The sequence below is a fragment of the Camelus bactrianus genome, chromosome 14 (assembly GCF_048773025.1).
Source record: "Camelus bactrianus isolate YW-2024 breed Bactrian camel chromosome 14, ASM4877302v1, whole genome shotgun sequence".
In the NCBI taxonomy this organism is placed as follows: domain Eukaryota; kingdom Metazoa; phylum Chordata; class Mammalia; order Artiodactyla; family Camelidae; genus Camelus; species Camelus bactrianus.
In genome coordinates, this window is record NC_133552.1 from 2,121,320 (window position 1) to 2,134,346 (window position 13,027).

Sequence of the window (13,027 nt, forward strand, 5' to 3'; positions counted from 1 at the left end):
GCGTCTGCGTGAGTGGCAGTGGACTTTCTAACATAAAAGACTGGAGGTCCTCAAAGCCGCATAAATAAAGGGTGCCCCTCTGAAATCCTTAACCACCGAGGTTTTGAATAATGCGGATCAGTGCTGAGCATTTGAAAAACACTGAGTGATGAACAGCACAATTGGAGATAGTCAGTTAGAACACGGGAGAATGCCTACTGGTAAGTTGGAAAGAAACTTAAAGAACTCTTTCAGACCATGAGCTTTTAAATAAGGACACCTCCAGACCATTCCTAAAAATAAACGCATTAAAAAATCTCAGGGGAGAAGATTTTCTGTTCTGAGTCATCATTGTGCAACATTTACAAACAGAAAAGTCATCATAATTTCTAATCTTAATTTAAAAAATTAAAACCATGTCCTTTTTTCTCTTGTGTAAAGGGGAAAATCAACAATTTTTAAAAATCTCTTCATGGAGTTGAAACTGTTCTTAAAGCTCTTACTCTAATTCACATAAAACAGTGAGTGTTTGTAGACATCTGTACACGCACACACTTTGGTCTTGAAGCAGGTCAATACGCAGGCCTTCATTACAGGCGAGAGCTGATGTGGGAGGCATCTTGTCAAGAGCCTTTTTAATTCTGAGTAATTTAGTAGCTGAAGGAAGATGGAATTTAATCAACGGCAGAAAATTGAGTGATCGGGCCTTTTTAAGAGGACTTACAGGTACCAGCTTAATTACTCCTCCCACTGGATCTTTTAAGGACTTAATGGCTTGACTGTTGTTAGTTGATGCTTCAATTCCAAGTTAAACCCTGCAGAATTGTGACAGCTGTATGTATGTTGAATTGATTGATTAAAATCTGAAGATACGGTTACTGGGTTTCACATGGATTTGGCACATCTAAGTACTTCCCACGACAGGTTGTCACTGTGGCTGAAATACAGTGACATGTTTCAAAGTAATCGTTACTGCTCTTTTGAAAAATCACTAATTTTGGAGATTCATTATTGGGGTAAAAATATTTTGTTGGACTAATGGCCAATCAATACTGACAAACAGATGCTCTCTCTTTCTGCCCGCGTCCCCGCCCTCCCTCCCCGCTCCCGGGGCAGATGGTGCGGGAACAGTACACCACCGCCACCGGCGGCGCCCCCGTGGAGAGGCCAGAGAACCAGAGTGTCTACAAGATCGGCGTTTACGGCTGGAGGAAGCGCTGCCTCTACTTGCTCGTCCTCCTCTTGCTCGTCCTCCTCCTCGTGAACTTGGCTCTGGCGGTGTGGATTCTCCGAGTGATGTGGTTCTCCCCCGTAAGCATTTCTTCCCCCTGCCCGGCCTGCCCTCGTCTTGTCTGTGCTGTCACTCCGTCCACCTGATGTCGTGGAAGCTTCCTTTCACGTAGTTAACATCTGTTTCCTGTCTGGGTCAGAGTTTTCAGTGGCAAAAAAAAATACGTGTAACATTTAATTTCCTTTTTAACCTTTTTTTATAATTTCACTGTGAACTAGAGCGCGTTGCTTTTTTGGCTTGTTTTCCTTGCAGTTTTCCATTAGTCATCATCTTTACACGAGGCAAAAATGTCATGATCTTGAGTTTGGGTTGATTGCATCATGATTGCTTAAGATTATTTAACTCATTAATTGGTAACATTTTATGAATCATATTTTCCTAATCTCATTAATTATAAATATTTAACATTCAGACACTGTTTTCTCATTTTTTAAAAAGCTCCATCCTGAAATCCAATCGATTCACGTCCACACTTCAACGGTTGACAACAAACTTAGTGAATAAAAGATCCACAGTCCTAAGGAATTCAGATTCTTTTCTCAAGACAGCTGAGTGATTGTAGATGCTCTTGTAATACTTAGTGTACTTCCTGAACAACCTTTACTTAACGTAGAACGTCTTAGTCTTGGAAGATAGTCACAGAGAGAAAAGATGCTGCAGTGGACATTTTTTGGAGATTGAATCAAGGTTGAACTCCTCAGATTCTAAACTGTGGGGTCTGTCAGGGGGCGTCCTGAAGGAAGCCCCTCGGCTGTGCAGATGGCCGGGAGACCGCCCCTCGCCAGGGGGAAGACCCTGAGAGGCCTGGGGGGCGGGGGGGGGGGGCCAGGGAGGAGAGACCGCCCGTCCCCTGAAGCAGGAGGCAGGCCTGGAGAGCACAGTGTCAGAGAAGACAGAGAACGATGGTGTTTCCAGGAGAAAGAGGTCCGGTGTTGAACTCTGCTGAGAACACAGAGGGAAGGACATTTTAAAGGGTCCCAAGGTTTAATAGCGTGCCGGTCACTGGCGATCTCCAGAGTGAAGTCTGTCCCTTCTGGAAACTTCATGAGGAAACGCCCTGCGAGCAGGCACCTGGGACACAGCTCCACATCCTCCGTGGTGCTTGTCACCTAGGACGGGCCCCACAAATAGTGTTACGCTGTGAACTCACATGACGCACTTGAAGCCTGACTTAAAAAGCTGTTTCAGGTGTTTGGGGGCCTGGTGATAGGACTGTTTTGTATCCAGATTGTGCAGGTGGCTACCAGGACCTACGCATGTGTTAAAACTCGTAGCACTGTGAGCCTCTGGAGTCCACGTCATTGCCTCTTAATTTAAAAAAATTAGATAGAAACGGTAAGATTCTTTTCCCTACGTGCTGGTGGGGCTCTTGGGGTTTATTATAAAGTGATTGTTCCGCTCTTACATGCATTTCCTAAACAGTCCTTTGCATTCATGCAAGATGACAAAACACTGAATCCTGAATAACAACAACTACAATTTTAATGAAGAGAAATAGAGGAAGACGCGATAGGAGAGCCATGAAAAAGCACACGTAATGTAAGTTGATACTGAAAACAATGAAGGAGAGAGCAGTGACTGTTGTCCCGTCCCTTTTGCAGGCAGGGATGGGGCACTTGCACATCACAAGCGATGGACTTCGCCTGGAAGGGGAGTCGGAGTTTTTATTCCCACTGTACGCCAAAGAGATCCGCTCCAGAGTGGTAAGAAAATGATGGCTCATTTACATAATTTGTGTTTTATGAAAAATAAATCGTGGTTAAGCACAGAAATTGAATGTATTTCAGAGGAGAGTCCTTAGACTGTACGCAAGGACGCACATTCCTGGCGCAGCCCTTACAACAAGCCTGTCTGCGAGGCTGTGCGGCTTGTTTCTGGCGTCACGTTCTGAAAAGACTCCACTTCCGCATGCGTCGGATCCGAATTTGGCAGCCTGAGTAATTTAGACCATAATAAAGTAAAGATTTAGTTATTAAAACCTGTATCAAAAGCAATCTACACTTCTTTCCAAGTAATTTAAATACACTTATTTCAAGAAATTTTAAATGAGAAGCTGAGAAAGAAATTGGTCTCCTAGTGGAATGTCCTGTACTAATTATACAAATTAGAGATGAGAGTCCTGTAGGATTCTCCATAAACAGGTTAAACATCACCATTAAATAATCATGTGACTTTAATAGTAAATCTGCCTTAAATATTATCTTCATTTACCTCCATGAAATTTTTAACAAGGAGAAACAAGCATAAAATAAGAGTCAAACGATTTTTGTTACATGTTCTATTTTTCCTTATGTGATGCTGTAGGCTTTGTTGTAGAAATAAACACTTTGCTAGGTTATTGATAAGGTGCTTTTATCTCAAAAAAAGATTAAAACTCCATCCAGCTGTAACTCTCCGGTTGGTGAAGAGCATGGCCTGTTCTCCCCCCACTTTCCTGGGCAACGTCTCCTACATCAGAGGCTGCATCAGCTATTCCAGGGCAGTTAGACAGCAACCAAAAGCCAAGGACTGAGACGCTCGGTCTCGTGGGAGAGAGAGCTCGCCCGCAGCCAGACCGGGACAGCCCCAGGCTCTACCTCCGACTGCGGTGTCGGGCCTGAAACATCACATCCACACCGGCTGCAACGCAGAGGTCCCGGAGCACAGAGCACTCCGTGGTCAGCACCCCCGGTTCGTTCCCTCTGGTGGCGCCTGCGAGGCAGCCGGGACAGGCAGATGGCCTGGGGTGTCACTGCGGACACACGGTGAGGCTGATGCCGCGACCCTGCTCGGCCAGCACACCCAGCACGGCGCCGTCTCAGCGCACTGAGTAGCCCGGCGTGCGGAACTTGGGGAATTCACACAGGCTTTTGCAAAAAGGGAAGGCAGATGGGGACAAAGACTTCAAATACTAGAACTCAGCCTTTTTCCCCAGAGTTACGTTGGCCGAGCTCCTGTCACGTTTTGGAGGGTAAGCGTGGGAGAGCAGCCCGCGACCGGGTGGTCAGAGCACAGCAAATGAAATGTTCTAGAACTGGTGACCCTTCTGCTATGTCTTAGCGGGCTTTTCCATCTCCAGTAGGCTTTAAAAAAGAGGAGCAAAGTTATGTACATTATTTTGGATAATCACATATTAAGGTCTCAGTGTGATCAGGGCATGAAATTACAGAAACGTTTGGAATAACATTGTGTGATAACAGCTGTATTTTGTAACTAACATGGCATTCTAATGATAGGATTAACTGAGCAAAATTATGCCCTCCAATTTCTGTACACACTGACGTATTGGTTACATCGCCTTTTCAAAGATGAGGCTGGGAAGTAATTTCCCATAAAGTTATAGAAATTACCTTGTGAATTTACAAAATTTGCCACGTAATTCATCTATCAATATTGCTAGGCTGAGAGAAGTTCTTCATTATGAATATAATTCAGCACGGTACTCCGGCCTCTAACGTGCGATTACGCGGTAACCCTTCAGCACTAGTCCGTGAGGTCCTGTCAAGATTGTGCTTCATGATGTAAACCCACCCACCCTGCCCGTTATCCAAAACACACAGAAATTATATCTGGTGAGACAAAAAGATTGTATTTAAAAACATACAGATGTGGTCAAAAATGAGACGAAGCAGAAACACACCGAGCGGTGAAGGTGCTCTTGACAGGAAGCCGCTCGGACACTCACAGCCCTGAGAAGAAGGAGCAGCTCAGAGTCCAAGCCCACGGAGGCCGGAGGCCACAGGGCGTCTGCGCGGCCGGAGCCCCGCCAGGCCCCCGAGGCAGCAAGGACGGGCGGGGAGCCCGGCCGCGTGCCCGGGGGAGGGGACCCAGGTACCCCTGAGGACAGAAGCCTGAGCCACTGTCACAAGACGAGAGACCCTGCGGCCTGAAGGGAACGGCAGTAAAGCCTTGCGACGGCTGGGCAAGCACGGAAATGCAGTCACATCCACCTGGGGAGCTTGGCACCGAAACGTCAAACCACGTACAGAAAACTTCACCTCAGAAAAGGTCCCAAGTCAGCTCTAAACAAAAGAGAATTAACCTCCCACCAAGTGAAGACAGTCAGCCTGGAAATGAATGGAAAGAGCACCGTTCTTGAGACATCAGAACAAATTAAACCAGAGGGAAGAGAAGAAATGAAAGACTGAAAAGCAGAAATCAACAAAACAGAAAACAAAAACAAGAGAGAAAATCAGTGAAACCAAAAGCCGATTCTTGTGGAAGATCAGTAAAAAGTGATCAATCTCTAATCAGCCCAATTACTAAAAAGAGAGGCCGGTGTCTGCCATCCGCCCACCCATCCACCCCGCCATGCTCACCAGACGTCTGCCAGGGCAGCGCCGATGGGCGCACCCCCTTCACCAGGAAGGCACAACCTTGCCTAGAAACCCCAGCCCCACCCCAGCAGCGATGACCAGAACTGTGTCACTTGGGTCCCCCTCCCCGCACGACAGGCTGAGAATGCCATCGCCCTTTCGCCCCCCGGGGAAGGCAGAACGAGGAAGGGCTTGAGGGAGCCCGACGGCCAGAGTGGCCCCTGGACAGCGTGCTCCGTCCAGACGCGGGAGCGGGCCTCACAGCTCCGGCCTGGGCGCTGCCCTCCCTGCAGGGAGAATGGTGGCACAGAGCCTGGGGGTGGGCACCTGAAGACCGGGTTCCGTCCTGGAGTGCCACCTGCCAACTGCGGCTTTGCGTGAGCTGTGATTTACCCCCCTGGGAACCCCGTTTCCTCGTCCGTGTGCGAGGAGTAACACTGCCTCCCTCGGAACGCGGAGGGCGGAACGAGAGGCTGACGCCCAAGCCGCTGGTGACGCGCTAGCTCCCATCACACCAGGTGTTTTATAGCGGCGCCAGCACGAGGAGCAGGGTCACACCGCCGGGTGAAAGGTCAGAGGCTGATAAATCCACCCGCTTCCGCGGAGCAGGCTGGAGGATTTCGGACCCGCTGAGTTCCAGAGCGCCCCCAGACGCCTTCCCTTCTGAAAATCACGTCGTTCCCCCGCAGCTCTGCAAGGCGTTTGGTTCCCTCTGAGGGACACAGCCCACCTGAATCCAACAGCCGAGTCACTGCGTTCCTTTTGAAGACGACTGTTTATGTAAGAGCCAGCCGTCTTCTGTAAAACGAAGCCCCATTCAGACTGCGGCCCCTCAGAAAACATCACCTGCTCCTAACGTCACTTTACCTTCTGACGAAAAGCTCTAAAAACAGAGGCACCTAAGAAATGTTAAAAGCTCTTTTGAAATGGTGAGAAGCCTTTGTGCTTTGAACATAAGTAACAAGGTATTTATTATAGAAGAGCTAACCATTCTCTGATTTATCTTTTAAAATTAGATCGTGTCCTGGACGTAAAATGATAAGAAATGAAATTTTACTTCCTTGGAAAAGAAAAAAACACTGATTAAAACTTGATTGTTTTCGACCTGAGAGCAGACCTGGCCCATTGTGGCCAGTGCACACAGCACTATAAACCTATGAGATTATTATATTTTGTGAAAAAAAGTTAATGCATTGACCCCCTTAACATAATATAATTCAAGTGTTAAAAATAATCTTAGCCAAAAATGTATAGGATCACAGTATCCGTGACAATGGAGAGGTAGTTTTGTACAAATCCTAAATTTATATACAAATACAAAGATAAGGTCATTTTAAAAGTACATACTTGGGTAACGTTGTGAACCAACCCGTTTAGGACTCATCTCTGCTCCTGCAGTCCACCCAGAACGTGACCGTGAGCGCGCGTGACGCGGACGGAGAGGTCACCGGCAGGTTGAAAGTGGGTGAGTCCAGCTTCGTCACAGAGCTCTGCACGTGTGCGGTCCGTGAACAGTTGTGCCGAATGGATAAATTTATTTTTTTCTCCTGGAGAATTCAAAGTTACTTATGAGCAATCAAAGTATGAATCTTCTAAATACCACGCTGTGCAGACCACAGAGAGTAGTGTGGCAGGCGGGCGGGGAGGGGGGCAGTCTGAATTATTTTAACTGAAGCAGAGGACCCTTAAGGTCACACAAGGAACACAGTGGTTATTGCAGGACACAGAGCACCTCAGAGACCAGGAAAGGAGCTGCCCTCAAGAAGACAGAGCCAGGGGCTGAGAGCCAAAGCTTTCATCCTTTCTCTCTCTCTCTCTCCCCCCACCGTGTTCGCCTCCTTCCCAGTGTATCTGTGCCCAGATTTCCACGTATCATGGTTACGTCAGTTCTAATTCTATAGGACTCCCTGGTTCCTTAAGAGAAAGAAGATAAAACGTAGAGGAAAAAACAAGTTTTACTTTGTAGCAGACATGCACACATTTAAATGAAGAGTCATTGGAGGGTTTTGAGGTACAAATTAGTGAAATAACATAAGAATATGTTGGTGACCATATCCAAAACTGGCCAGTGTACTCATTGAAAAGCTTCTGTTTAATTTCTAGCAGGGACCAGCACCTTGAATGAGTCTTGTGAGGGTCTCAGGGACTCAGACACAAAATCTATAAGTATCCATTTACTCTGAACTTATTTTTCTAGAAAAGAATATGTGCTAACCAGAGAATTGAGAAACACATGCAGCTCCTTAAGCGCGTGCTGAGAGCTGTGTTCTAGAGAGACTAAGCCGTTATGCTGCCAGGATTGAAAGCCTGGAGGCATGAGGAGAAATTAGGAAACACAAATTGATGGATACGCAGATGTGCCCGTGAGAAACTGAACGAGATCTCACACGCTGGAGGAACAGTGTCCCCAGCCCCGGCCCAGAGTGGCACCCATTAAACACCTGCTGAATACAGCCAGGGTTTGGAAGGCAGTGGGTCTAAAGCTTGGAGAAGGAGATGCCCCTTCACTGAAATAGAAAGTCGGGGTGGCGTCGACAGATGCGCTTCCCTCAGATGGAGGGAAGGGCAGAGAGCTGCGATGCCTGCTTTCTCCTGGTTAGGAGGTGAGGTGCAGGGCAGAGGCGAGAACTGGAGTCATCCACGAGACAGTCTTTCTCAAGGCTCACGTTTCACAATACAGAATCCTTAGCTGGTTAATGTCAAAAGAATACCAGTTTAATTCATCTGAGTGGAAGAATTGTATTATTTTTGGCAAGGTTTTAAAACCTGAAAAAATTAACTTTTAAGTAATTTATTCGTACAAATATTTGATATAGATTAACACATGTGAGACTTAAATTAATTTTTAAAATGTAATAGATTTAGGCTTAGGACTTAAGATTTAATCATAGAATCAAAAAAACAGTAACAAATCCTAAATGTTTAGTGATTTAGTTCTGCTGGGCAAGATGGTGTGTGTGAAAACAGAGCCTTCAACAGTGCTGAGAGTAAGCACTTGATAACAAACTGTCTTATTTAATTCTTCAGGTCCCAGAATGGTGGAGGTCCAGAGTCCACAGTTTCAGATCAACTCCAAGGACGGCAGGCCACTGTTTACTGTTGACGAAAAGGACGTTGTGGTCGGTACAGATAAGCTTCGAGTAACTGGTAAGTCGTAGCTCTTTCTTTTTCATGGAGGAATAACTGACATACAGCGTTCGTTCCAGGTGTACAGCTTAATGACTCGGTATTTGTATATACTTTGAAATAATCCCCGCAGGAAGTCTAGCTAACGTCCATCACCACACATACTTACCATTCTTTTCTTGCAGTGAGAACTTTCAAGACTTCTGTCTTAGCAGCTCTCAAATACACAACACAGTATTGCTGACTACAGTCACCACGCTGTACGTGACGTCCCCGGGGCTGCTTTATTTTGTAACTGGAAGTCTGTACCTTTTGCCCACCTTCACCCATTTGCCCACCTCCCAACACCCATCTCTTGCAACCACCAGTCTGCTCTCTGAGTCTGAGTTCGGGTTTTGTTTTGCTTTTTTCTGAGCTTCCACATGTAAGTGGCATCGTACAGAATTTGTCTTTCCCTGTCTGACATTTCACTGAGCACAGTTCCTTCACGGTCCATGCACGTTGTTGCAAATGGCAAGATTTCCTTCTCTTTATGGCTGAGTCGTATTCCATTGTGTGCATACCACAGCTTCTTTATCCAGTTGTCTGCAGCAACTCTAAAGGAAAACAGTAACCCACGGAGGGGCCCGTGGAAGGCCCTTCTGCAGAGCAAGCCGCACTTCCGGCAAGTTTGCTCCGGGTCCGTCAGGCAGATAGGGAAAAGCAGTTGGGATGTGTGGACGTTTTCTTCGTGGCATTTCTTTTGAAATTCTTTGATACTCTCTTAGAAGAATGAACACCTCCTCAAAAATTTTACCCACTTTTTTCTTCCACAACATTGTTTCCTTTTATCTCTTTCCAAGTGGCATAACCCAAAGGCTTGTCATAAATTCCCCCGTCATCTGTAAGGTATTCACATGTCTGTTTTCCACGTGGCTTTTGCAGAAAAGCCTTCTTCCAAGTATTTTTTAACTCCCATTGTGGTAGGTACTTGGATTCCCTATATTTTTACCAAAAAAAAAAAAATTCCCTTTTTGTAATAAAGGTTGGATGAGGTTCTGATAGAATTCATGTTTAGGGCTGGAAAGAAATTTTATTTTTAAATATATTCAGAACTTGTTCTAAATTTATTTGCCGACCTCCTGTAAAGACTAGAAGATGTAAAAAGGCAGACGCTAGTTAAATGGATTCCAGGACTTTTGGGTGCTGTGGGAAAACCAGAAGAAACTTTATTCTCTCACGTTACTGCCAATACTCATAAGTGAAAACGAAATAATGTTCCTGACCTAACAAGTGGACGCAACCCCAATACAGAGTTTTGTGTAATACGTAATTGCTAACAAAACAAGCTGTGGAAATCATCTATGTGGCAGCACACTCTCAAACAACAGGTGCCCAGGTTTTCTTACTAAAATAAAGGGCACTACGAAATCTAATTAAAGGAAACTGATCATTGCCTAATAAAGAAATGGCCGGGTTACCCAAGGGCCTTGGGCATCAGACATCCACTGTTACGATGTACAGAAAAGGTGAGCTTTGTAGATTGAGATTTTATTCCGACCTCAACAATGACTAGCTGGATGACCTTAGGCAAATTATTCAACCTCTGTTGGCTGTTCCCTCACCTTTAAAAGTGAATTGATGATGGCAGCTGTGTTAGTGTTGCTGGAGGAAGTGGACTGACGCGGGCCGAGGACAGCAGGGGTTTCGGGAGAGCACTGTTGCACTGCGGGCAATCAGGTCTGCAGGGAAAACACCAAGAAACAGGATTTGCTGCTCCATTACCATTTGAGGCATTTACACCTGGACTTTGGCCTGGTCAGACCCCCAGGCGTGAAACCCAGCCAAGCCCACCAGGTAGGACTTCTGACCAGCAGAGCTGTGAGCTAACCAGTGGGTATTGTTTTAAGCAGCTGCATTTGTCATAATTTGTAACAGACGTAGAAAACTCCGGCAGCCGTCACACAGGTTCAGCTGTTTAGGGAAAACTGCACCAGAAACCAAAACTTGATTTCTCCTTTGTTTCATGTGATTCCAGAGTTGTTGCAGCGATGGTTAAGTTTTGTTAAATATGAGACACAGTAAGAATATCTCTATAAACATTAATTTTTTCAAATAAATTCCCACTAAAGCTTTCCTCCGCCACTTACTGTAAAAAGTTGGCCTGTTTTAAATGGATTGGCTCCAGGTGGCCGTTGGAGTTTCTCGGATCAGCAAAAGCAGCAGCAGGTGGCAGCCGAGGAGGGCGCAGGGAGACCAGCCAGCCCCTCTGGGGCCCTCTGGGCGGCGGGGACAGAGAGCCGGGCTCAGCTTCGCCTCTCGCGCTGGTGGGTCACGTGCGCCGGGCTTGGGGCGTGCGGGGAGCGGCGGAGGGGCCCTGCCTTCAGGGAGCTGCCCACCCCCCCCCCGATCCTGACTTGCACCGACTGCTCCGCTTGACTCTGATCAAGTCGTGTTTTCTTGCCGCTGCCTTTGTCTTCAGTTCCCAAAAAGTAAGATGAAACCTCTCATCATTCTTAAGCCGCTTCCATGCACCCTTCGGTCAGCTAGGAAACTGAAGAACCATTTTTAAATCAGATTGAAGGAGATGAAAAAATTCCACCAGTTTGAAAGTGACCTCGGCCTTTAAGTAGTCTCATTATTTCCCCCTAAAAATAGAATTGTTACCAAGTGACCAGAGTCAGCATGTCTCTCTCACTAACCCCTGTTTTGGAACGTCTTGAAATAGCATCAAAACGCCCTCTTCGCGACAAGGCACGGCATGCCGTTGGCCGGCTGCCCCAGGTGTTCCCCGGCGACGAGCTGCCGGGCGGGCCGCTCGCCCGTGTCTGGGAGGGAAGCCCGGCCCCGGCCCTCGGGAGGCGGGCAGCGCCGTCCCCAGCGCCCCCCAGCGGCCGCGGGCAGCACGGCGTCACGAGCGACGGCGTGGGGCTGCTGAGTCACCCGCGAAGCCGCCGGCAGCGGAGGGCCCGGAGGGCGGCTCCCAGCCACTGCGGAAGCGAAGGCGGACGTGGGGGGCGGTCCAGGCCCCTTAAAGACGCGAAGACAGGTCTCCGAAGGCGCTGGGGGTCTCCACGCCCCCGGAGCTCGAAGCCAGCGCGTCCACCGCCGCTCCGCGCGGGAGTGACCTGCCCCGGCGTTAAGCGCCCTTCGGCTGGAGGGAGTGGAAGACCCCAGCTTGGACGCCAAGGGCGCGAAGGGGCTCACCGCGGGAGTCTGCAGGTGGGGCTCCGACCTCGAATCACAGCCCTGCCACTCAGTTAATTCGCCTCTCTGTTCCTCGGTCTCCTCCTCCCCAAAACAGGAAACCAGTCGCACCTGCGTCGCGGGGCCCTGCGCGCTGCACCACCGGGAGGGCACGCACCGTCTCCTCGGCGCCCGCGCACCCCTGCGGCGCCCGTCCCGCGTGAGACCAGGTTCTCAGACTGATGAGACAGCTGGAACACACTGATGCCCAGTAACCAGAAAGCCAGTTTTAAATATTTAAAGTTTTGATTTTTATATAAATTTCCTGATGTGCCTTAAGAAAACAAAGGACACAAGGTACAGTTTTTACACATGAAATCGAGAGAATGAACCAAATTACTATCACCTAAAATGTATGGACTTACGCAGTTTTCAGCAGAAATTCCTCTTCCCACCTGAGGGCTACACTGCTGTACAGTTTTGAAGTGAGCTGGGCATTTGTAATTGCTTTAGAAAGCCGATTCTGCGTCTAGGAGCCGAGAGAAGTCGCGGCGTCCTTGGAAAGTCGGCAAGCGGTTGTGGCTGTTTTTGCCGGAACTCAGACGCCCGTAGCAGGCAGCGCGGACGCTCCGCTGTGGGCTGTCGTTTACTTCCCTCGTGTAAACCGCTGCGTCTTTGGTTTGCGTTTAGGGCCTGAAGGGGCTCTTTTTGAACATTCGGTGGAGACGCCCCTCGTAAGACCTGACCCACTGCTGGACCTCAGGTAAGGATTTTGTTGAACTGTAAACAGGCTGTTACAGAAGATGCTCGCCCACACTTCCCAGAGTGTTTCCCCCAATAAATTCCATACACTTCTCTAAGCGTTTCCTCAAAACACTCCAAGATTTCAAGGTGTGTAACAGATCCAATTCTACGTAGAGATGTACGTAAGAAAATGAAGCTTTGTTTTACGTGCAAATACTGGTAGACAAGAAATTAGCAACTGCTCTGATTTAGTCTATCAAACGGTCAGTTCAGACGCAGATGCATTATCAGGCACTTCTCTCCTCTTAAACCAGCCTTTCAGCTTTCCCCCTCCTTCCCACCTCCACTCTGCTCTCACCCTGCGCCCTGGAGGGATTCTGTCCTGTCCTCCTCATTGGTCTGTAAATGAAATCAGCCTTGCAGCTTT

General features: G+C 47.8%; 1 protein-coding gene across 3 annotated transcripts in view; it reads left to right on the top strand.

The window, feature by feature from the left end:
- SGCG (sarcoglycan gamma) overlaps nt 1-13,027 on the top strand; it is a 31,957-nt gene that overhangs the window by 15,099 nt on the left and 3,831 nt on the right. For all 3 annotated transcript variants that reach the window (XM_074377922.1, XM_074377921.1, XM_010951573.3), the window contains exons 2-6: nt 1,096-1,290; nt 2,872-2,973; nt 6,943-7,030; nt 8,593-8,712; nt 12,547-12,619. In XM_074377922.1, coding sequence (XP_074234023.1) covers nt 1,096-1,290; nt 2,872-2,973; nt 6,943-7,030; nt 8,593-8,712; nt 12,547-12,619 — 578 coding nt within the window. The remainder of the gene's footprint in view (nt 1-1,095; nt 1,291-2,871; nt 2,974-6,942; nt 7,031-8,592; nt 8,713-12,546; nt 12,620-13,027) is intronic.